The 25681-nt window shown below is 35.8% G+C and overlaps 2 protein-coding genes across 7 annotated transcripts in view; both read left to right on the top strand.

Moving 5' to 3' along the window:
- The first annotated feature begins 3275 nt into the window (after window positions 1–3275).
- fkbp8 (FKBP prolyl isomerase 8) lies at window positions 3276–13744 on the top strand. Of its 6 annotated transcripts, none has more exons than XM_059569555.1 (10): window positions 3314–3381; window positions 4358–4430; window positions 4923–5184; window positions 5380–5549; window positions 5724–5812; window positions 7730–7950; window positions 8038–8210; window positions 8422–8499; window positions 11346–11480; window positions 12742–13744. In XM_059569555.1, the coding sequence occupies exons 3-10, from the start codon at window positions 4935–4937 to the stop codon at window positions 12826–12828; spliced, it is 1203 nt and encodes a 400-aa protein (XP_059425538.1). In that variant the 5' UTR covers window positions 3314–3381; window positions 4358–4430; window positions 4923–4934; the 3' UTR covers window positions 12829–13744. The 6 variants fall into 6 exon arrangements, with proteins under 6 accessions (XP_059425537.1, XP_059425536.1, XP_059425540.1 ...); XM_059569552.1 differs by having other exon boundaries at window positions 3320–3381; window positions 4896–5184; XM_059569554.1 differs by lacking the exon at window positions 4358–4430 and having other exon boundaries at window positions 3276–3381.
- A 2435-nt stretch (window positions 13745–16179) lies between these two features.
- ell (elongation factor RNA polymerase II) overlaps window positions 16180–25681 on the top strand; it is a 35675-nt gene continuing 26173 nt past the window's right edge. The window contains exon 1 of the mRNA XM_059569549.1: window positions 16180–16380. Within this exon, the coding sequence (XP_059425532.1) occupies window positions 16246–16380 (135 nt within the window). The 5' untranslated portion in view covers window positions 16180–16245. The remainder of the gene's footprint in view (window positions 16381–25681) is intronic.

The raw sequence follows: 25681 nt of genomic DNA, 5'->3' as shown, positions 1-25681 counted from the left end.
ATATGCGTGTAAAAATGTGTGTACTGTGTATGTTTATATATACAGTCGTGGCCAAAAGTTTTGAGAATTACATAAATATTGGAAATTGGAAAAGTGGCTGCTTAAGTTTTTATAATAGCAATTTGCATATACTCCAGAATGTTATGAAGAGTGATCAGATGAATTGCATAGTCCTTTGCCATGAAAATTAACTTAATCCCAAAAAAACCTTTCCACTGCATTTCATTGCTGTCATTAAAGGACCTGCTGAGATCATTTCAGTAATCGTCTTGTTAACTCAGGTGAGAATGTTGACGAGCACAAGGCTGGAGATCATTATGTCAGGCTGATTGGGTTAGAATGGCAGACTTGACATGTTAAAAGGAGGGTGATGCTTGAAATCATTGTTCTTCCATTGTTAACCATGGTGACCTGCAAAGAAACGCGTGCAGCCATCATTGCGTTGAATAAAAATGGCGTCACAGGCAAGGATATTGTGGCTACTAAGATTGCACCTAAATCAACAATTTATAGGATCATCAAGAACTTTAAGGAAAGAGGTTCAATTCTTGTAAAGAAGGCTTCAGGGAATCCAAGAAAGTCCAGCAAGCACCAGGATCGTCTTCTAAAGAGGATTCAGCTGCGGGGTCGGAGTGCCACCAGTGCAGAGCTTGCTCAGGAATGGCAGCAGGCAGGTGTGAGCGCATCTGAACGCACAGTGAGGCCAAGACTTTTGGAAGATGGCCTGGTGTCAAGAAGGGCAGCAAAGAAGCCACTTCTCTCAAAAAAAAAAACATCAGGGACAGATTGATCTTCTGCAGAAAGTATAGTGAATGGACTGCTGAGGACTGGGGCAAAGTCATATTCTCAGATGAAGCCCCTTTCCGATTGTTTGGGGCATCTGGAAAAAGGCTTGTCCTTAGGTGTGCGCTACCATCAGTCCTGTGTCATGCCAACAGTAAAGCATCCTGACACCATTCATGTGTGGGGTTGCTTCTCATCCAAGGGAGTGGGCTCACTCACAATTCTGCCCAAAAACACAGCCATGAATAAAGAATGGTACCAAAACACCCTCCAACAGCAACTTCTTCCAACAATCCAACAACAGTTTGGTGAAGAACAATGCATTTTCCAGCACGATGGAGCACCGTGCCATAAGGCAAAAGTGATAACTAAGTGGCTCGGGGACCAGAATGTTGAAATTTTGGGTCCATGGCCTGGAAACTCCCCAGATCTTAATCCCATTGAGAACTTGTGGTCAATCCTCAAGAGGCGGGTGGACAAACAAAAACCCACTAATTCTGACAAACTCCAAGAAGTGATTATGAAAGAATGGGTTGCTATCAGTCAGGATTTGGCCCAGAAGTTGATTGAGAGCATGCCCAGTCGAATTGCAGAGGTCCTGAAAAAGAAGGGCCAACACTGCAAATACTGACTCTTTGCATAAATGTCATGTAATTGTCGATAAAAGCCTTTGAAACGTATGAAGTGCTTGTAATTATATTTCAGTACATCACAGAAACAACTCAAACAAAGATCTAAAAGCAGTTTAGCAGCAAACTTTTTGAAAACTAATATTTATGTAATTCTCAAAACTTTTGGCCACGACTATATATAAATATACACACATGTATATATTTAAAAATATATTACATGTATTTCTTAACTATATAGTTATATGTATGTTTATATATACATACATACATTTAATTGATTTGACAGCACTAGTCAGATAATTCGTATTTTAAAATATTTGTAATATATAAATAAAACAACAATTCCCATTATTTTTTCTTTCTTTTTTTAATTTGGGGTGAAATGTGACTTGCAGGTTTGTGAGACTCTCCTTTGTATATAATCTAATAATTGACAAAAAAATCCTGTTGACAAATTTGTAACCTCATTAAATCAGCCATTTCATGCCTACAGTTATTTAATCGGCGCCTCATTACAGAACATCAATCATTTTGGGACATTTAAAATCACACATTTCTTGATGTTCAGGTCGACCTCTGAAAAAGTTATTTTAAATACTTTCCAGTCCAGTTTAAAATGCTTTCATCCAGTGATTATATGATGTATTTTGGCCATCTAAGAGAACCAGGCTCAGCTTCCTGGTAAGTTTTGAAGGGATTTCCATGCTTGTCTTCAGTTTGTCTGGTACGCAGCCCTTAACCTTTCTTGACCCTCACCCCTGACCTTTGGTTTACTGTAAATACTGTAAAGTGCATTTTGATATCATTGACATGTTTTGATATGTCAGTCACAACCAATGAGTACAACTGAAAATAAGTTATAAAGAATCTGTTTGTGTTTTTGTAATTTAAAGAGATGCTTTTGCTGTAAAAAAACAAAACAAAACAAAACGGCAGATTGATGGTCACCCCTATTGTAAATCAAATCCGCAATAGGTTTATGCATTTATTTCTTCAGAAATATTTCCTCAAACACGTAGTTGGTGTAAAGAAAATGGCTTGTTTTGAGAATATTGTGATTTTTGAACGGAATGGAAAGTTAACTGTGAGTCTATATGAATGTGAAAAAACAAAATCAGACCAATAAGCCATCAAATTTGTTTGCGTGTTTTAAATTTCAGCCATTTTACATTGAATTAAAGGTCCTGAAGGCTGGAATTGTTTAGTTGCTCACTGACCTGCTTCAATGTCCGGTTGTTGGCCATCTCTGCACTTCTGTTGTGATGTATAATATTGTAACATTAGAAACATTTGAGAGGAAAATGTGTATTTTGGAGCAAGAAGGGTAATGGGAGGGAATGACAGAAATTTCTCCTGTAATTTTCATTGTCCTTTCTTGCGACACGACAGTATTCAATATGAAGCAGTCTGTCCCATTGGGTTTGCTTTGTATTTGATAGTAGGGTAGTTCAGATCTCTGTCCTAGGGCCTTAGGTGTCTTGTGTAGCTAAAAATGTCCTTTGTATGTTTCTTTATATTGTAAAGTTTCTTGAGTTTGAAAAAAAGACAAACAGAAAATTTGCTTATCAAAAAGAAATGATTGCATCAATAATAAATGTAATTTGATATTTTTATGTGTTCCAGTTTTGTTATTTAAATAAAATAATTTGAATTTAAAACCCTTTAAAACCGAAAACAGATATAAATTTGTATAAATTTATAAATATATTAATATAAAACCGATATATTAAGAATTACAGTGTATAATACGCATTTATGTTTTAAAAACTAGCGTAAACGTTTCATATAAAAGTCCCTTGTAGTCATCGCAACGACCTTGACTGTGTGACTTTTATTTTTTATTGGTCGGGATTGGACTATGGGATTGGACCATTGACATTTACCCGGAAGTTACACAGATTGAGCTTGTTTTGGTGTTGAAGTTGTTGCTCTGCGCAGCTCCGTGTGGGGTTCCTTTCCCATTGCGGTAAGTATGTTCATGTCATTTCTATTCTTTTAAATTGGACTTTTAAAATATGTTCTGCACATAAACCTTTAGACGAGAGTGGTTTCGTCAAACTGTATTTAACGCGGCGAGTTGTGGCGCGTGCACGGCGCGAGCTCGTTATCAAAGTTGCAGGAATGTTCTGGAAATACCGTCCTTTCTACAACCAATCGCAGGGTTTCGAAATTAATTCCATGAACTCCCACTCGTAATTAAACACAAATCTCCTGAGAGCTCATTAGATACCCGTTTAATTGCTGTCATGCGTCTAAAGGACTCACAACATCAATATCTTACGAATACAACAACAACAACAACAACAACAAAAAGTAAATACGGTAAATACCACGAAATGTCAATATTGTGTATTATATGTATATGTAATTGTGATGGGGATAACACTTATCTGTGGCCAGTTTTATGAACGTGACAATATCTTAATGCCAGTGCATGTAGTATGATAAACACTTAATTGAACTTATTTTGTGAACAGTACTAAGTAGGCTTATATTATGTTGTGCACGAGCACAGAAGCTTGATCGGAGATGACTCGGGGAATTAAAACTCAACTAGTGCTGGTTTATTATTTACAGAGATTGGGGAATCATGCTACTGATTCTTCTAGATATTCACGTTGTGTGTAATGTCACAGGTTGACCTTCATGCTGAGGATTTCTATTTTTTTTAAAAAGTTGAGCTTATCCTAGAAATCCATGTAAAGAAGTGCATAAATGTGTGCATGTTAAACAATATGTGGGAGGAAGCGTGTTTAACAGTTGTGTGTGTGAAACACAAAAGCAGACGTTTAACAGAATGTCCAATCTCCTCTTTTTCATACAATGAAAGTTGACTTGTAACTTTATACTGCTGCTGCTGCTTCTTGCTTTTCTTTTTTTTTATATGGGAAAAAAAAACGTTCAGACATTCTGCTATTCTCCTGCTTTTGTGTTCTACATAGATTGGAGTGACTGAAGTAGTTTACAAGAAAATGAAAAGTAGCTAAAAACGTACTCACCCTCAGGCCATCAACAGTTTGTTTCTTCATCAGAACAAGTTTGGAGAAATTTAGCATTATATCACTTGCTCACCAGTGGATGCTCTGGAGTGAATGGGTGCCGTCAGATCGAGAGTCCGAACAGCTGATAAAAACATCACAATAATCCCCAAGTTACTCACCCCTTCCAGTCCATCAGTTAACGTCTTGTAAAGCAAAAGCTGTGTTAAGACATTATTAAGACATTTTTTTTTACTTTAAACCGTTTTATTTTGTGTAAATACAAGTCCACAATCCATAATAATGCTTTTTCCAGTGGGTTTATGTGATATTTATTTTTTATTTTAATCAGCTGTTCAGATTCTCATTCTGACGGCACCCGTTCACTCCAGAGCTTCCATCGTTGAGCAAGCGATGTAATGCAAAATTTTTCCAAACTCATCTACATTTAAAGAAGTAAACTTTAAGCAATTTCTCATTTTTGGGTGAAGTGTTCTTTCAGGTAATCTTGTTGTTTTGGCTCTGGTAGTAGTGTGTCCAGATGGCCGACGGTGAGGTTGTGAACGGCTCTGCTGAGAACCAGGAGGTGGCTAAGAAACCTGGACGTGCCTCGCTGCTTGATAGCGGGGAAGACTTCACAATGCTGGATGATGTGGAAGATGACGTGGATGACGACCTCCCGCCGTTAGAAGATGCAGGTGGAGGAAAGAAGAAAAACAGTTCTGTTAAAGACGCTACAAACACAGATCAGACTCCTTCGACGGAACAGGAAGAGTGGCTGGATGTTTTAGGTACCCCTTTTTACCTCATCTTCATTGTGGCAGCGATAATTCATTAAATGATGGAGATTAAGACTATAATGGACAAATATCCAGAGCATTTTTTCATGTGTCTGGATGTTGCATTGGTGGAGTAAAGTATGATGGTGATTTATTTATTTTATTTTTTTTAGCTTGTTCTGAAATATTTTCTGTTTGAAAATACAGGAAATGGGCAGCTTCGAAAGAAAGTTGTGGAAGCCGGAGCCGGTCCAGACAGCAGACCCCAGAGAGGCCAAAATGTTACAGTTCATCTTAAAACAAGTCTTACTAATGGACCTGTGCTAGAAGAGCTGCCAAACCTGTCTTTTACACTTGGTGATGGGGACGTTCTCCAGGTATTATATTAGAATATAATTTGTTCTTAAATTATTTAAATAATAATTTTATAAAGGAATTTTAATTTCATTATCCACTGCAGTTTTTTAAGCTTTACGTTTATTCATACTTATAAATGTTCTTGTATTTTCAGGAACCTTCATGACATGTTTTGTTGTTCCTATTGTAATTAGGCGCTGGATCTTACTGTACAGATGATGGAAATGGGTGAAAAGGCCTTGATTGAAGCAGGCGCTAAATACGCATATGGTGCCCTTGGCAGGTTAGATTATTTATTTATATATATATATGAAGTGGCTTCATGTGAGCGTTGTTGCAGTCTTAGGCCCACCCCAAATGCTCTGATTGGTTGAAACGTGTGATGACGCCCATCCCAAGCGGGTACTGATCAATATCCCACCCCTCCTGTGACCCATGGCTTGTCTGTATGTGTATTGAGAGCCAGTGAGCAACAGACTTTCATAATAATTAAAAAACGGCGTTAATGCGCTATTAAAATAATTGTCGGCGTTAATCATTTAATGCGTTAACATGATAATAATGCATTATATTGCCCAGCCCTAATAAATAAATATATGCATTTTTTTTTTAATTGTATAGAAAATTAAGTTGGGTGGTTTAATATTTTTTATTGTATACTTATGCATATGAATACTTCTATTCAGCAATGACAGATTAATTTTTTATCAAAACTGACAGTAAAGACGACATTCAGAATGTTAGGAATACAAATTCTCTTAATCTTTTTTTTTCTCTCTTTCTATTTTTTTTAATATGGTTTCCGCAAAAATAAAAAGCAGCAAAACTGTGTTCAACATTGATAATAAAAAGAAATTTTTCTCGAGCAGTAAATCAGAATATTAAAATGATTTCTGAAGGATCGTGTGACTTTGAAGACTGGAAGTCTTAGTGAAATAGTGTCTTGAAGTAGGGCTGGACGATATACAAAAAAAAATTATATCTCGATATTGTCAAAATTTTTACGATATTCGATATATATCTCGATATGTTTGCATTTGCATTTAAATAATAAAAAATAAAACATGATTTTCTTTTGCCCATTAAAAAAAAAAAAAAAACTATTTAGATTAAACAGGTAATTTAAGCAGTTAAAAAATCTAGACCAAGAGATCACTTACTGCTTTTTATTAATGAATACATGTAGGCCTATATGTAACTAAAGCAGTGCAAATTAAGTAACAGTTACAGAAAGTGCATTCTGTCAACTTTTTAGTGCATGCAATTCACAATTTAAACTATGCAACTAGTATTAGTATTTTATTTAATTTTTTTAAATAAGTTTTTAAGCTAAGAACACAAGTCTGTCAACTGTCTGTGGTTTTAAGAAAAGCTCTGTGGCATGAAACTATGTTCCTACTGACACTAAAAACCCTCTTAGATGGGGAGCTAGTTGCTGAAGCACATAGCTATTTCTTATATATAAATATATATAAATGAATACCAAAGACTTTTGCATTTTCTCTGTCTATATTATGGAAACTGGTAAACATATCAGTGAAATTCCCCAATAGTAATTCCAAATGGCCATAGCCTATGTTTCTCTATTCAAACATCAGCGGTCGAGTAAGTGCATTTATTTTGCGATCACAAATGCAAACAATACAGTTGAGATCTCACGACAGAACACAGACCGGCACAGATTATCATCAGCGGCTCTTCCGCAATGAGGAGTGAGCACGTGCGCATGGTTGCCAGATTGCTTAAAATAAGCAAACACCGGGAAGAAAATGTATCCTTGTAACAGTGGAGCTCTGATTCGGAGATTTAAACTCTTGTTATCTGGCAACCGCTACCATTAAAGCTCTCGTAGCAGAGGGGCGTAGAGCAGTCAGCAGTTACAGGTTCCTTTTTTGGACATTCGGCGCGTTCTTTTGGGAAAGTATGCTTGAATTTGAAATATTCGATATTCCCGATATATTCAAATTGTACATCGTCGTCAAAATTATTCCGATATTATCGCTAATATTCGATATATCGCCCAGCCCTATCTTGAAGACACTATTAATGTTTTACGGTCTTTTTGATCTAATAAATGCAGCCTTGGTGAGCAGAAGAGATGTCTTTCAAACACATTGTATGATTTTGAACTTTTGAACAGAAGTGTGAAGTGTTAAACCTGCTCTGCCTGACTCTTAACCCCGTTCTTCTCCTCTGTCAGCTCTACTCCAGCTGTTCCTCCTGACGCTGATCTCCTCCTGGAGGTGCAGCTGTTGTCTGCAGATGATGCCCCAGACCTGGAGCTCATGCCGCCCTCTGAGCGAATCAGTTTGGCCAACAGTAAGCGAGAGCGAGGAAACGTCCACTATCAGCGCGCCGACTACGCCTTTGCCGTCAACTCGTACGGAATCGCGCTACAGATCACCGAAGTAACTTCCAGAGGTGATACTGCTTTATTCATGATTCACTGAGTTCATTTCCTAATAAATCGCTGTATACGTCTGCAAACATGTTACTCTTTTATCTTAGTGGACATCAGTCAACAAGAAGAGGAAGAACTTTTGGAAATGAAGGTGAAATGTCTGAACAACATGGCCGCTGCTCAGCTCAAGCTAGACCACTATGAAGCGGCGCTGCGCTCCTGCGTCTCCGTCCTGGCACACCAGCCGGACAACGTCAAAGCCCTGTTCCGCAAAGGCAAGGTTGGTTTCCTAGGTTCAGGTGCATATCATTTTCACCCGCTTTTTATTTAAGAGTAATGCACCTCTGGTTTGGGACACAGCAAAGTGGGTTGTTTCTGTCGTTTGGTTTCGGTTCCGTTTAGGTTTCTGGCCACAGCGGAGGAAAAAACGAACAGCTAGAGGTGTGTTGAGATGAAAATTGCTGACACGTCCCGTGTGTTTGTGTCCACAGGTGCTGGCTCTGCAGGGCGAGTATGCGGAAGCCATTAAAACACTGAAAAGGGCCTTGAAGTTGGAGCCAAGTAATAAGGTAACACAAGTGACAATTTAACAGAACAAATTTGATTAACTCTATCACTGATGATCAATGTTTTTTTTTTTTTTTTTTTTTTTTTAATTATATTTGTTATATCGTCTTAATTTGATCTTTATTTTATCTCATTATTTTATTTTGTATTAAATAATTATATTTATTTTATTATTTATAGTTATTATTTATAGTTATATATTATTTAATTATTAAAATAATTAAATATAATGCATTGTTTTATAAAAAAAATTGCATCTGTTAACTATTTTATAACTCATTTTATTTGTTTTATTTCTGTTTTATTTTATATTGTTTTATAGCAAATTGGAATCTATTTTATATTGTATTTTATTTATAATATATAAAGAAATAGATATACTATATTTTCTTATCTTATTTTACTGATCTTTTATTGAAAATTGGTATCTTTATTTTAGATTTTTATCTTATTTTGTCTTATTTTTATTTTTAATCATTTTTATTTTCAAATTACTCTGTTGTATTTAAAATTGTATATTGTGTTTTTTATTTTTTTTTATAATTTAATTTTTATCTTATTTTATCTTTATATTATACTATCTTTTTTATTTTATTTTTTTTTTTTTACCTGAAACGTGTATCTTTATTTTTATTAGTTCTTATTTTTATCTTATTTGGTCTTATTATGTCTTATTTCATCTTATTTTATTCTATATTGATTTATTTTTTATATTACTTCATCTTATTTTATTTTTATATCTTATCTTTATTTTATTTTACAATCTAATATCTTTATTTTATTTTTACATTTTATTTTACCTTTATTATTTATTTTCTTATTTATCTTTTATTAAAAATTGGTATCTATTGAGAGTAATTATTTTATTTTCATTTGTCTTATTTTATTTTTGTGTTATTTCTTTATTGCATTAGGATAAATAGTTTGTTTGAAATTTGGTTTCTGTTAAGAACTACTTGTACAACGTCCCAGAATCACATGCATTCCCCATTATAAGCAGCAGATGGAGCTGCAGACTCTCAGATTCAGTCAGACTGCAGCCAGGACACAGTGTTCAAAAACTCCTAGGATCCCATTTCTTTCCGTGACTATAAATAGCCGGGTCCCTCCACACACTTGCCATATCTAAATCAGCATTGGGCTGCTCTGCTTACACAGGCGGATGGATGAGGTTCCCTGTGTCCCTCCATCTGCCAGCTCCTGACTGCTGTATGACCAGCCTACCACTGCCAAGCCACCTACGTCTGCACATTTACATCTCTCTCTTCTCATGTGTCTGGCCTTAAGAGACGCTCCACTGCAAAAGTCCTTCATCCAGTCTCATTCCATCTCACCACTTTGCCTTTACCCTACTTGTTTTAGTCATTAGGCAGTAATTAAAAGTTAGCGGTAATTAAACTAAATGGCAGGTTGTCATGGAGTAGTTTGACTCTGGCGGCTCCTGAAAGTCTACATTCAAAATGCCATTCACAGCCCACACTCCTTACTTATTAATAATGACACTCTATTACATCTAATTACCCTTAATTTGTTAAGCTTCATGCTTTGAACTGTAATTTCGATGTTTGTAGGTTACGCTTTGATTTAGCAGTGTTTCTTCATCGTAACGATTCTTTTTAAGTAGCCATATAAGGTGTGGATCAGGTATTCAAATGATTCAGTTTGCAAACGAATCTTCTTTAAACCAGTTCATTGAAACAGACTGATCTGATCTGATGGATTGAGATTTGTTTGAACAATTCACACTCGACTGTAACTGCAACATTTTCAAGATCATTTGAAATATTTAGCAATGTCTTGAAATGAATCAATGAACTTTTTTAAATTGGTACATTGCAAGCAAACTGAGTGAACTCATTTGATTCCGATTCACTTGAACTATTCAGACTCGATTGTTAAACAAATCATTTTAGAAATCAGTCATTCTTTGAAATCACATGAGTTATGTAGTTATGATGCAAAATAAATAAGTGACCTGCTTTTTTAAACCAGCCTATTAAAGCAAACTGAATGAAAGAACCAGTTCACTCAAGTGAACCTGAATGAATCCGATTCACTTGAATGATTCACACTCAACTGTTGAACAGACGAACAGATTTATTTATTTTTTTATTTTTTTATTTAGTTTGACAGGGACATTGTACATTAATAAAAACATTCCTGTAAATGTACCAGAATTAGCCAAGGGCTATTTTTCATCCGTAGACCAAGATCAGTTCATACATGAGTCCTTTTGTAAAATCACATTAATTATATAATGATGCAAATTAATAAGTGAACTGATTTTGTTGGCCAGCCTATTGAAGCAAACGGAATGAATGAACCAGTTCATTCAAGTGAATCTGAATGACTTAGATTCACTTGAATGATTCAAATCTAATTGTTAAACAGATCGGTTAATAAAAGAATCATTAATCAGTGAACTATTTCTTGAATCAGTCCATTGAAACAAATTGAGTGAACTGATGTTTTCACTCGGGTATAGAGAGAGAAGAAAACTCCAGGGTCTTGATTTTGAGGACATATAAGAGGAAAATGATCACGTGTGTGTGTGATCCATATAAAGACACGTTTCATTAGTACAAGATGCTTTCACTTCTGCTTTTGTGTTCTGTGGCATTGCAGCTGATATTGGGAAAACAAGTGAATGTGATTTTAATCTTAAATCGGTTTACATCTTGACATTTGTTAGGCCTTCACTCAATTTCTGTCAGCACTGTCATGTTTAATCATTTTCGTGCCGCCCAAATGTGTTGGTGTGCTGCAGTGAGCAACAGTTTCATCAGCCTGACGATACCACACACACACACACACACACTTTTCACTCTCTCTGCCCTTTCCTCGGCAGACCATCCATGCTGAGCTGTCGAAGCTTGTGAAGAAACACTCAGAGCAGAAAGGAGCCGAACAAGCCATGTATAAAAAGATGCTGGGTAACCCGACAAACACAAGTGTGCAGAAACACAGTGCCAAGTCCTCATGGGTGAGAGCTTAAAACGGCCCTTTTTCAACTATTTAACACCATGCACTGCTTATTTAAGAGGCTGCATGTCTGTTTACTCTTAACAGGAAGTGGGTTTTTACTGATGACAAAGTGCACATTTATGCCTTATTCTGTTAAAGGGATAGTCGACTTATAATGTAAAAATGATTAATGAATAAAAAATGTTTATTCACCTTCATATTGTTCCAAACTCCTAGGTGGCAATTGTTTGAATCGACACGTGTGAATGAATCATCGAGTTTGAACTGAACTTGAGAACCGGATCAGTCAGATTTTTGCATTAGCTTGGAAGAAATTGCTTGTATTTCTCACAAAACGTCCGCAATTCTTTCGCAAAAATATTACATTACATTTCTTGCGAAACATTTACTTTTTCTCATAAAAAGTATTTCGTTTCCCTATAAAACTTGGTGTCCTCTTACAAAAATGTTGCATTCCCCTTTGAATTCCCTTGAGAAATTCTGCATTCATTTGCAAAATCTGTTGCATTCTCTCTCAAAATTATTGCATTCCCCGAGAAACTTTGTATTTTTTCACAAAAATTTGCCAGAAGAAACCTTGCATTCGCTCGCAAAAGCTTTGAAATACAGTTTTTCCGTATACCACACATATTATTTCAATCAGCAGTTGAGCTAGGGAAGAAAACACAAAGCTTTGGAGTTATTCATGAGGCATGAAAAATGAATATATATGAAAAAATTACTTCTTACAAATCATTTCTTTGAGCCATTTCTTTCCTAGTTAATCTGGTCCACAAATCTAACCGAATGATTCATTGACAATTCGGACTATCTGATTCTCAAGTTCAACTCAAACCCTCACTTGTACAGAAAATTATTAGTCAATAATAAGTTCAGCACTGTTGCGCTACGGGTGTCCCGAGTTCAAATCCTAAAGCCTCGTTCACACCAAGAACGGTACCTATGAAGATAATGATATTTGCGCCCACACCAGTGGACGATATCGCCTGTTTATTCTGAGCGCATGCTCACCTGCCACTTTAAATTATTGAGCTCGTTACAGCAGAATGGATTCTGATTGGCTTTCAATGTATGTATCGTTCGTAGCTGTGAAAAATCGTTCTAAAAGTGATTTAAACTATATTGTTTCTCTGTGCCTTTATTGTTATAGTTGTGGTGTGGACTCTGCTATTCTTTAATATTGAGTACGATTTTTAGAACTATATTGTTATCGTGCTTGGTGTTAATGTGCCTTAACTTTAGCACCTTTCTTTTTACAGAGTCTCAGCTGGAAGTGGCTTTTTGGGGCTACAGCCGTTGCGATTGGCGGTGTAGCCTTATCGGTTGTCATCGCAGCAAGAAATTAACCAGAATTCACTGTGACGGGATGACATGATGGATGACATGGTGCTGAAGACCTTGAGAACACCAGGCCCCCAAACACCTTTCTGACCTTCATAAAAAAAAAAAAAAATTGTAATTGAAAGTAGAATGTTGTAGTTCTTTGCTGTCCATCGCACAGTAGAGGTTTTAAATGGCATTCACTTTTTTACTTTGAATGCACGAAAGATGAGGTGGGGAGAAACAGATGTCAGAAATATTCTATAATTCCTATTCATGTACAGAAAAGTTCCTAGTTATAATTAAGAAACGTATTGATGTACAGAATGATGCTCTTTAGGTTGCTGGACACAGTCATGCAGAACTCTTCAATGACGTGCGTGAAGTTCTGTGATCATCTTTTGGTGAACTGAAACTTGCTTGTGAACATTCAAGAATATGATTGTACGCTTTCTCTTTAGCAGTATCTACAAGCATCTGATGCTAAAGAAAGACAACACTATTTCAGAGGTCCTTACACTGATGTGGTACGTTACTGGTTTTCATGCTTTCTTCTCCTTTATAGGCTCCAAAATATCCCTGGAATCAGCTGCTGTCCCTTAGTGATGTTCCCAGAGTTTCTCATTTGCATGACCAAACACTGCAAGGAAGTTCATACAGACGTTTTCAGTTTATTTTTCAGCTCCTACAAGAATCATTTTCATTTATTTAGTATTATTTATTTAGGATGAACAGACATGTGTCAGTTTTTTTTTAATTCTTATGATCCTTAAATTGATTGTCTCCGTCGGCCATTCCAATTGTTTTTTTTTTGTTTGTTTTTTTTGTAGTATTGGTAACTTTCCACATTCCCTTTGAAGTTATTTTGTATATCCTATAATAAACTTTTGCACTTTCTGTTCATATGGTTGAAAATAGTGATTTCTTGAAAATCTGTTTAGATATCCGAGTTACTGTATGAATTCTAAATGTGCGTTTCCTGAGGGCAATATATGGTTGCTAGGTAAAAAAAAGAAAAGAAAGAAAAGTGAATGGTGCTAACAGAGCAACAATACAATGCTTTCTTGCACTTGCCAGCTCTTTTATGACGTACGGATTCGATGTGAACGTTCTAAGTGAACATTCTATGTAAAGTGCGAGTTGTAATGAAATAGAGAACGTGACGAAACCTCGTCCCTCTAGTTGGAGTCTGGTGGGGCATTCCCTATTCAAGGTTTTTTTCCAGACATTGACGTTTTTCTGACGCAACAAAAGTGAGAAGCGTTCAATCCAAAACCTTCCCCCAACCCCCAGCCAAGAGTTTTCCAGTGTACAAATATACAAACTAACCTGGTCAAATCACAAATTTTAAATCATATATGTTTGCCTTATTTTTTTAATATATTCGAGAAATAAAAATGTATCATGACTCATTGTGATGATGACGCCATTCATCGGTCATTTCCAGCAAAGTCCAACCCGAGAAAGTCGAGTCGGATCTTTTCAGTAAAAAGGTTCATGTCATGATGATTCGTTCACCAACTGAACTGAGCGGATCTCGAGTCAACAATTCTGATTGAAATAAACTTTTGTATTATTGAACTTTCAAAGTAACAAAATTCAGCAGCAAGTGCTTGACATATTTCTCATATTTACACATTTTGTAAATTCAAATGAAACACTTGTAATAAAAAAAAAACAAAATATAAAAAAATTAACAAAATAATACAGGTGCTTCTCAATAAATTAGAATGTCGAGGAAAAGTTCATTTATTTGTGTAATTCAACTCAAATTGTGAAACTCGTGTATTAAATACAATGCACACAGACTGAAGTACATTAAGTATTTGTTTTTTTTTTCATTTTGATGATTTTGGCTCACATTTAACAAAAAAAAAACACCAATTCATGATCTCAACAAATTAGAATATGATGACATGCCAATCAGTTAATCAACTCAAAACACCTGCAAAGGTTTCCTGAGCCTTCACTCTTCACAAGGAGTGTAAGTCACAAAAGTTAATTGCCAATCAGCTGGCTGTTCACAGAGTGCTGTATCCAAGCATGTTAACAGAAAGTTGAGTGGAAGGAAAAGGTGTGGAAGAAAAATATGCTCAACCAACTGAGAGAACTGCAGCCTTATGAGGATTCTCAAGCGAAATCAATTCAAGAATTTGAGTGAACTTCACAAGGAATGCACTGAGGCTGGGGTCAAGGCATATAGACGTGTCAGACAGTTGTTGTATTCCTCTTGTTAAGCCACTCCTGTACCACAAAAGATAAGTTAAATTCATTTACAGGAGACAGTTCTTTGGGCTTTACGATTTTTAAAGACTACAGAGTTTAAATAAGCTTTAAAGGCTGTTTGAAAATGAGTAAAATTGTGTTTTAGGTTACTCCATTTAGTTTGATATATAAAATTTCCCTGATAACAAAAACAGATCAATAATAGATAACAGCTTAATAAGCAGAAGTTATGTTACTTTTTAATCACCTAATTAGCTGGAAAGTTATTAAAAAATTCAAGATTTGTTATTAAAGGTCCATACCTGTACAGTTTCAAACTAAGATATGTAAATGAACTTAACTTTTGTGTAGAATTTTATTTAGGATCACGATAAGATCTAAATAAATCATACGGATCACAAAACCAGTCATAAGTAGCACAGGTTATAATTGTAGCAATAGCCAAAAATACATTGTTTGGGTCAAAATGATAGATTTTTCCTTTATGCCAAAAATACTTAGGATATTAAGTAAAAAAAATTTTTTTTTACATTTTCTACTGTAAATATATCAAAACGTAATTTTTGATTAGTAATATGCATTGATTTGGACAACTTTAAAGGTGATTTTCAAAAAACAAAAAAATTATATATATATATATATATATATATATATATATATATATATATATATATATATATATATATATATATATATATATATATATATAATTTATCTATTTTTGCACCCATCAAATCCAGATCTTCAAATAGTTGTATCTCAGCCAAATATTGTCCTATCCTAACAAACCATACATCAACGAAATGCTTAGTTAAGAGTATAAATCCCATTTTCAAAACATTGACCCTTATGACTGGTTTTGTGGTCCACGGTCTCATATTTTATCAGGACTGCAGAACCGAGACGATATAAACACCCAAATCACTCAAGTTCATTTGTTATAAACATCAATATGTCCTTTTAGAGCGATGATGATGTAGAAGAACAGCTGAATCGTTTCCGAACCGGATCTTTGAGACGAACTGTTCGAAAGAACCGATTCCCGGAAAAGCCAGACTTCCCATCACTGGTCATCTCTGTCATGATTACCCCGAAGCCCCGCCCCCTCCCGCCTGTACGTAATTCACGGCTCATGAATAATCATGTCCCTCGCTCGCTCGAGCTGCTTGTTGCGTTCACGGCGGAGGCGCGTGAGTGTGGTGGGAAATGTGAGCAAGATGGCGGCGTTGAAGGAGGAGCAGTGCTACGGACTGTCCTGCGGAAGAGTGAGCAACGGCAGCAACATCTCCGTCTATCACGTCAAGCTGACTGACAGCGCGCTGCGAGCATTTGAAGACTACCAGAGCAACAAGGTAAGACGCGCGTCGACCGCAACGCGAGGTTGTAGAAACCGTGCTAACAGGCTAACAGCAGGCGACAGTTATTTATTTCCCTGCCTGACAGCAAACCACCCTCTCAGCTGAAGAAATCCCCCTCAAAGCGAGCAGGAGCCTCGGCTTCCTTCTCAAGCGCTTCATACACTAGTGAAGCATTGATTAACCCCCCCTCCCCCCGCTGGTGTTAAAACACAATAACTTGTCTTATATGTGTTGGTCTGCTGGAAGACAGTCTAGTTTGGTTGAAAGTAACTGGGTTCCCAGGATCCTGGAAAAACATGGAGATGTCTGGGAATTGTAGGATTGGGGTTTCCAGGTCAGGGAAAGTCATGGAAGTTGAGTAAGTCTTAAAGTGGCATGGAAATCCCACTGATGAGTAGGCTTTTTTTTTTTTTTTTTTTTTTTAGTTATGCTTGGCTCTCAGTCAGGGCCCCGGGGCCCCCAGCTAACGTCCAAGATGACAAGATCGCTCAATTAAAGCGAATGAGAAATGACCCAGAAAGGTTGAGAACTATTGTATCGTTTGAATATGTGTATTGCGCACACACACACACATTGTAATGTAGATTAAAACTTAAGTGATATTTCAGAGAAAATTTTAATAAATCGAGTTAAATGATCTGTATCTAACATGGTATTCTCTCTCTCTCTCTCTGTCTCTCTCTATCTATCTATCTATACATTTATATAACTTCAGATATTTCTATTTATTCAAATATATTACAATATGTATTATAATTGTACCGGTCTGAAATAATTATTGAAATTCATTACTCAATTGTCAACTAAATGAATGCCTTATTCCACTTTTTTCTTTTTCTTTTTTTGTCACAGCACAATCAAATAATTATTTGTTTATCTAACATGCCAACAAGCTTATCTACTTAAAATAAAAAAATTCAGATAAAAGAATGTGAAGTAGTCAGAATTGTATTAAACCCAAGAATTTTGTTGAATATGTAAGTTAGGATAAACAGACACTAGTGCTCAATTTTGCATTGAAGTTTGCATTTGATACGAAAGATGCTTCTTTCCACCTAGAAGCCAGAACTCATTGTTTCTATGTTAAATCAGCCCTGTTATTAATTCGCCCTCCCCAGTTTTAGGTGGACGCTGTTTTTCACGTAGCAAAGCAGTGAATCTGTGTCTTTGAGAGATCGTAGGTTGTTAATGCCATTGGAGTCTATCGACGATTGAGCATCAACACGGTAGCCACATCTTCAAAACGCCAAGTTGAGCGTCCGCAGACCTGGAAAGTAAATATTTAATGTCATGTCTGGAGTCTATGGACTCGGTTTGGGTTTTCGTTGTTTGGATTAAACGTTCGCGAGCTGCTGCAGACGCAACCGGGCCGGTCAGGTGGACGATATTTGATAATAAAATGCATTGATTTGTCCTCATGCTTTCCGATCAAAGGGAGGACCTCGTAGTGCGTGGTTCATGTTTGGTAAAGTAAAACAAATGCAACTCGATCCGAGACGCGACAAAGGCCAGGTCTCTCTATACTCAAACTAGAGTGAAGTCGAGTCACTCTTCTGGTGATGTCAGTAAATTGGACGATAGGAGTAAAATTACAGCTTTCGGTCTACACCCAAGCATACACACCGGGGGTAACAATTAGATGAAACCGTGAATGTCCGCTTATATAAGTCTGCTTTTAGTGTTGCTGTCTTATGTAGTGATTACTGTGGCATATTCTTTAGGTGATATGTGAAACTCAAGTCGACTGGCTACATGTGACACTGTGAGGGAGGCTGAAGCTTTGCTTGGGAGTATTTTTAGCTGCACAAATGCTCCTAGTAAGTTTAGAGTCGGTCTTGGTTTGGTCTATTTGCATATTTGAATGTGCTTTTATTGCTCAGGGCTATTCTGGATGCCTGTGAGAGATGTCTAGCTGTATATGGGAATTTTTAAACTTTCTGTAAATGTGTATGAATCACTGTTAACTGATGAACTTGATGATTTTTAATTGTTGCAGTAGTCAGAAACATGTATTGAAATGCATTTGGTGTCGTTTCTTCATTGCGTGTTTTAAACTCACGTGACTGGTGTCGTGTAACACGTGCACATGTGTTGACGTTGTATATTGTGTACTGGATTTCACCAACCCTATATCTGTTAATTGACAACATAACCTTTTTACCTAAATGGACTGTTGTAAATTAATATTTTTGAAAATTAAGTTAACGTGAAACATTTACAGCCTTAAAAAATAATTCATGCTATTGTTTTTTTTTTTTGAAAATGCGAGATGTTTGTTGTACATGGTTAATTTTTCACAATTTGGTGTTTGTATTTACTCTTTATTTATTTGTTTGTTAATTTAATTTTAATATACTATTATTTGAAATGATTTGTGTTATGTGTGTGTTGTGTTAAAGTATATATTGCTAAGACATTGTAAAAATAATAAGAATAATTAATATTACTATTATTAGCATTATGTATACATTTAAAAATAATGAATACAAATATATTTGATTATAGATCATATTAAATTAGTCTGAAAAATGCATTTCAGTTCACAGTTGTCAACTAAAGTGCTTTATTCTACTTTTTTTTCTACTTTATTTCTATTTTATTCATTTTAATCATGTCTGCTCACCAAGTTTACAAACTTGGCAACCATATCTACTAAAGAAGTAATAATAATAACAATGCTGAATTTATTATAATATTATTGTTATTAATACTAAATATTACTTTAATTGATCTGTATTGGTCTATCAATCTTTTTAAGTGTGCACTGATTTTTAATCCATTTGCTCTAGTCTAACACTTTAAGTTCAACTTCAAGTTAATATTTAAAAACACTAATAATTTAAGGCGAATGTAATTTTTATGAATGCTGTGTGGCTGAAATGAATTTGGTTGATTTAGTTTAGTATTTAATTTTAGACAAAATGATGCAGAATTTTAATATAGTCAATTTTTTGTTAAAATATGTTAAAGTGTATAGCTTTATTTGCCAGAAATTTAGTGTCCGTGCATCCCAAGTGAAAATCAGAATTTTGACCTCCTTAAGTCTTCTCATTAGGTTGCATGATTTGCTGTGTCGTTAAAGTCTGCAGCTCAGGAAACTTCTGCTTAATTCAGGCTAATTCTGACCGGAAGGAACCATTGTTGTGCACTTGACTTTCACTTCAGCCGTAGATGACCAGTTTGCCTCACATCTGCACTTTAGCTTCTTGAAGAAAAAAAAAAAGTAGAGGTTGTGTCGGTCGCTTGGTCATCTGGGGAATGCTGTTTTGGATGCGAGCTGGGCTTCACCTCTTCTATTCTTGATGCTTGTTGGAGAGACAAAAACAGTGGTAGTCAGAATGACTTGGCTCTGCAGAAAAATAGGTCAGCTGTATTACTGGGCCGCCTTGTTGTTTGTATGTCAATGGGGAAATGCTTTGTGGCATCTTGGTTTATTGCACATGGTTCCTTTTTCTGTTTGTTGTAACTTTTGAGTCCGAAGGTTTTGTTTTATCCAGCAGAGGTTTGTCACCCAGCAAGCAAAGATTGTTTCTATAGAGATTTAAAGGAATAGTTCACATGGAAATGCTAGGAGGTCATACGTGTTTTTATTTTTATTAGTGGGAAGCAGAACTTCGGTTTTTGGGTGAAATGTCCCTTTGAGATGTAATTGCAACCGCATACGTTACTAAGAAAATTCCATAGCATTTTTATTTTATAAACTTGATGCACTTAGTTTTTATTTCATTATTGAAAGTTAAGTAAAAACGTTTTGATACTTAAATTTGCATAATTGGATAATTGAACTTTAAAGTTTGCAGTTTAAAGTGTTGTTTTCTCCGATGATAAATTTTAATCCATTTGTGGTAAAGTCCTTTGCCAACAAGCCACTTCACAAAGTTTCAGCCAAACAAATTTGACAAATCTTCTCCAGGATTTAATTGAATATTTATTAGTTGGTCACAGTGAAGTGAGTCCGCGCTGCTGACATGTTCCCCTGTTGTAGCTTTATCACATTGTGTGCATGAGATATGGATGCTGAAAGGGTTGAAATGTGTCGCTAGAAAAGTGCCAAAACTTGCAAATACGAGGACGTAAAGTCAGAATTACTTTCCTTGTTTTTGTTGTTTCAATTCCACAGTAGAAACAAAAACAGAATTGTGAGATGTAAATTTAAAAATTCAAGGAAAATGTCAGAATTGTTAGAGAAACTCCAGTTTTTTTTATATATATCACAATTCAAATTATTATTTAATTTTTTTTTTTTGAGAATAGAGTTTTTATGTTTTCAATTCTGAGTTTATATTCCTCAATTCTGCCTTTTTATTTTCTTAGAACTGTGAGGTTCTAAATATGACAGTTCTACGTTTGTGTCTTGCAATTCTTGGGAAGTCTGAACTGTGAAATGAAAAGTTTTTTTTTTTCAATGTTTTATTCTGCGGTGGAAATGAGCTTTCATAAGATTAGCCGCTTTGCTTTCAAACTGACATGTAAGAGAGAATCCAGTTGGACTCGGTCTGCTCTCAAAAGGAAGTCCAGGTCTTGGCGCAGAGTTTTAAGGAGTCAATAGAGGTGAAGTAGTTCAGAGGTTGTTCTTGGATTACATGTTGGCCATGCCAGTTTCTACGTTCTGCTCCTCGGAGCTCATGGCAGTCCTCTGGAGACTAGCATGTAGTGTACAGATGGCTTCAGTCAGCAGGCTGCAGAAACAGTCATTAAAGGGCCATAATGATCTTGGGAGGATGTTGATCTACCCTTTTTTGATGGGTAAACTACATTACATGCTGGGTGTTTTGGTTTTCGGGGTTATCGACCTACGTAATGGCTTGAGTGACACCGGAGGGAGAATCGCAAGCATCGGCGTCTTCACCTACCTCTTAGTTTGCATTTCTTTGCAGTTCCACAGGTGACTGCCATTGATTTGTTGCTAAAGCTGTAGCTTTATCTGACCGGTGCCAAGCCTGGTGCTATGACACGTCCACAGGTAGTTTAAAAGGCGTAGTTCATCTCAAACAAAGTGAAACTCACCCTCATGTTGTTCGACACCCATCTGACTGAATTTTTGTTAAACGTCAAAGATGAAGTTAAGCAGAAGGTCTGATCTCCTCTTTAATGGTTGTGGTCACCATTTACTTATATTTAATGTAAATGATTTTTTGTGTGTGTGAACTTTTAAGCTGTGACTTTAAAGTTGCTGCATGTAAGATTTTGACTCTACTAAAGCACACAAATACCATATGTTCGCAGATATTTAAGAAACATGCTAAAGTTTACATACTTGTTTATCTGAAAACGATAGTCAGTTATTCTCCTTTGAAAATGTGTTTCCGGGCCGGAATGTCGGTCTCTGTTTTGGTTTATGACACCCGTCCACTGACCGTTTACCCAAATGTGTTTCTGCACCTCTGTTTACCAGTTGGTGGAAAACAGTGCATTTCATTTAATTCATCGTCAAGTGTGCTCATTCCTGTTTGTCATTAATCTGGCAAACCTGCGTGTGCGTCAAGTCTGAGGCAGCGGCTCCTGGTGGAAAAAATAAACTCAAATTTTTTGAATTTGGACTGCAATACCTAGTTCAGCCACTCGGTGTCAATCCTACAAATAGCACCTTTAAATAGTGACCTAACATAATTCAGTAGTGTAGCAACGTTTCAGTAATTTTACATAAATGTAGCTGTACATTTGGCTATATAATTTTATTGACTCCCTTTTAGTGAATCACTTCGCTCCGACAACTCATTTTAATTAAATTGTTCAAACATGGATCTTCTGTTTAATTACTTAATATTCATTACTTAATATGCAGCAGCATTTAATGTATTTAAAAACTGTTTCAGTGTTTTGTGAGCTGTTGAGTTTGCACACCCTAGGGCTGCACGATTAATCGAATGCGATTGTCATTAGCATTTTTTCAGTAAAGCCGGTTCTGTAATCAGCAGTAAATCATAATCACGTGCTTTCAGATGGAGCAGCATTTAGTACAAAGAGGCATAGTTCACTGACACACAAAGCTTTTCAGTGATCTACAGCTCTGTGTAGTAAATGCTGCTTCATCTGAAAGCATGTTAAAAAGATACCACATTAAAAAGCATTTTTACTCCAAACGCACTTCATAATGTCAGGCGAGTGTTTGAAATAAATCCTTCTGTGATATGATGTAGCTTCTTACACAAAATAAAGCATGCAACATTTCATAGAATTCTTAGCAGTGATAAAGGCATTGCATTATCAATATACTTTAATATAAAATAATAATAATAATGAGAACTCCGATAAACCATATATAGTCATTAGTCGTGTGTTTATTAGTTACGTTGAATCAATGAAAGCAGTTAAATCTTCTGTTTATCCAGCTACCGCTATAGGCACTTCCTGGGTTTCTTCAGAGCCAATGTGGATTTTCAGTGCTAGAGCGCCCCCTTGCCTTCAGATGGAGATTTACTGCTGATCACAGAACTGTGCTTCACTGAAAGATACGCATGACAATCGCAGCTTCTGTCGGATCGTGATTTCAATTCCATTTTAATTAATCGTGCAGCCCTAGCACACCCCTAATGAAGATTTTTTATTCTACAATATATGATATAACACCGTTAAATCATTTTATGTTGTTGTTTTGATTTGGTCAGAAAAATCGCAATTCATTTTTTCCCTCAATTCTGCATCCTTAAACATATTCGGTGGTTCATTGCTTACTACAATTCTGCTTGTTTTCTCCCTAAATATTTACTGTTTATTTATTTATTTTTGTTTGTTTATTGTATTTAGCATCATTTTTTTTGTTTGCTTACCCTAACTAACATTTATTTTTATATCTTATATTTTTATATTTAATATCTTTTGCATCAGTCTATTTTAAAAGCATTTTGTAGTATTGTTAACTAATTCTTTGTGGAACGTGACTTTTAAATTAAATGAGTAGTTTGGCAAGGTACATTTTCACAGGAGCTTCCCCAACAGTTTTCAGAGCCAGAAAATGATGCAGGACTTTATGGTGACATAACCATGACATTTGATAACATGAATTCAGAACAAACCAGTCAAGTAGTTATTTGTCCATTTAGACTAGAGGATACATTGAGACAGACACTCCTCTCACAACATTGATCGCAAACCGTGTTGCTCAACCTGACTGCAGTAGATTGACCAGATTATGACTGGATTCACGTGGAGGTCAGCCACTGTGGCATGGATATTTAAGGAATGCTGATACTACATTTTTCAGTGCTGGAACTAGGGCTTGGTAAACCAGAATTAGTGCCAAATATGACTCTGAAATGTCAGGCTGTCATGAGACCATTGCACTTTGTGTTGAGGTTCATTTTGACCTTTTGACAGTTTTAGATTGTAAGCCTAAAATTGCTGTTAAACCATTTCAGTCCTGACTATGATGTTATCTGTATATTGCAGTTCCAATGTCCATATTTCTCTCATTTTAAAATCTGAAAACGAAGGAAACTTATGCTCATTACAAACAGGTTTTTGATTTATTTAGCTGTTATGAGCTCTGGAGTTCTTCCACTTCCACAGCGTTTGGATCCCTGTGTTCAGCACTGCTTGAAATTCCACATCGTCTTGAATTTGTGGACTCTTGAACAAATACTGATTGTTTTAGTTTTGACCAAAAATATAAGTAATTCATTATTATGTTGACTTGTATTATAAATCTAGATAAAGTCTTAAGTTTTTGGCGGCAACAATTTTGGTGCATTCCTACTCTAATTTTAAAGAACAAATCTATTTGATGGCAAACATAACGATATAATTTATAAATATTTTGCTTATTACACACAGCAACTTTTGTTGTTGTTTATGGTCAACAAGTGATATGGTGACTGGTACTAAATAAATTTAAAATCAAATAAATGGGTGTTTATACAACACAATTTTCAACTAAAACAGAAAACTTTTTGGCCATTTGTTTACGACAGTGCCTCTTTGGTGGACAGAAATCAAAATAGTTTAGGCATAAACTAATTTCAAAGTGCAAGTTAAAAACGATAATGTTATTGTCTCTGTATAAACTAAAAAAAAACGTGAGTTTGCGGAAAGGATGTCATGTGATTTGTGTATTACGTGTTTGGGCTATAGGTATATGTGAGCAGGTGTGTAGTGTTTCTTTACTAAGTGACATTGCCATCTACTGGCCTGGCATGCAAAAGGTGTGGGTTTTTTTTTTTTTTTTTTTTTTTGAGGCAGTTGTCGTCGGACTACAAAATTTTTCAAAAATGCAAAGGAAAAAACTCTTACTATTGTCATGTAAACACCCTAAATCTAAAATAAAATAGGCCTATATATTGATAAGTCTATAATAACACATTTGAGAGAAAAAAAATATAATTCTTAAATATCCTGCTTACTGCCAACTGCTTTGTATTGTATTGTACTGGTCATCATATCACTTAAGGGCCATAACATGTTTTTGGTCGAGGTCACAATTTCCATATCTGTGCATTATGCATATATAGCGTTGTCCAAAATTAGTGCCAGCGCTCCGCCTAGATCTGCGTTGTGTGATCCGCTGGGGTTCCTACTGTGAGTGTTGGTCCGGAGCCACCCTCTGTCCCAAGGTTAGCGCTGTGGAACATTCTGGGCTCGTGTCCCAGTGAATAGTGACATGTCAGCAGCCCATTCAAATGAACAGGCTGAGGGCTGCAATCTGTTTAGGGCTGTAGAGAGAGATTGGCTCGGTTCGATGCCTGTATTTGAGATCTGATGTAGATCATCATGTTTAGCTCTTTAACTTATTTTCTATTGGAAAAAAAAGAACTACAGGCCTGAACAATTTTTTTTCCTTTTAGTTCAGATTTTTCTGAACCTTCCCCTTGGATTTTTTATAATATTTTAATTGTCACAAAATGCATTAATAGAATGTTCTGTTAATTTATAAAGTAAAAATTTTACATTTGTATAGTACAATACCAGCTCATTTTTACAGCTGCAGTGTAAAACTGTGGCTGTTCTACACTTCACAAACACTTGCTGAAATTGTTACTGATCACTTTATAATGGAATTAAATTTTTCAGGTTAGCCAAAATATATAATTTTAATCAACTGACCTGAAATGCACTCTCACTGGCCATCGGCTCATCCATATTGTTGAGCCCTGAAGTAATAAATCCTTCAGTCTTCACAACCAGACCTAATTATCTTCTGTTGCAGTTCACATGAACCTACATTGATGTACAGTCGTGGCCAAAAGTTTTGAGAATTACATAAATATTAGTTTTCAAAAAGTTTGCTGGTAAACTGCTTTTAGATCTTTGTTTGAGTTGTTTCTGTGATGTACTGAAATATAATTACAAGCACTTCATA

Source organism: Carassius carassius, chromosome 16 (assembly GCF_963082965.1).
Source record: "Carassius carassius chromosome 16, fCarCar2.1, whole genome shotgun sequence".
Classification (NCBI taxonomy): Eukaryota; Metazoa; Chordata; class Actinopteri; order Cypriniformes; family Cyprinidae; genus Carassius; species Carassius carassius.
This window is presented reverse-complemented; position numbering and strand designations above follow the sequence as displayed.

What these genes read in the sequence shown, in the direction of transcription:
- fkbp8 (XM_059569554.1), top strand. Translation starts at nt 4,935, where the DNA reads ATGGCCGACGGTGAGGTTGTGAACGGCTCTGCTGAGAACCAGGAGGTG. An exon ending in GTGATGGGGACGTTCTCCAG is followed by an intron (nt 5,550 to 5,723) that starts GTATTATATTAG and finishes TATTGTAATTAG; the next exon opens with GCGCTGGATCTTACTGTACA. An exon ending in GCATATGGTGCCCTTGGCAG is followed by an intron (nt 5,813 to 7,729) that starts GTTAGATTATTT and finishes CTCCTCTGTCAG; the next exon opens with CTCTACTCCAGCTGTTCCTC.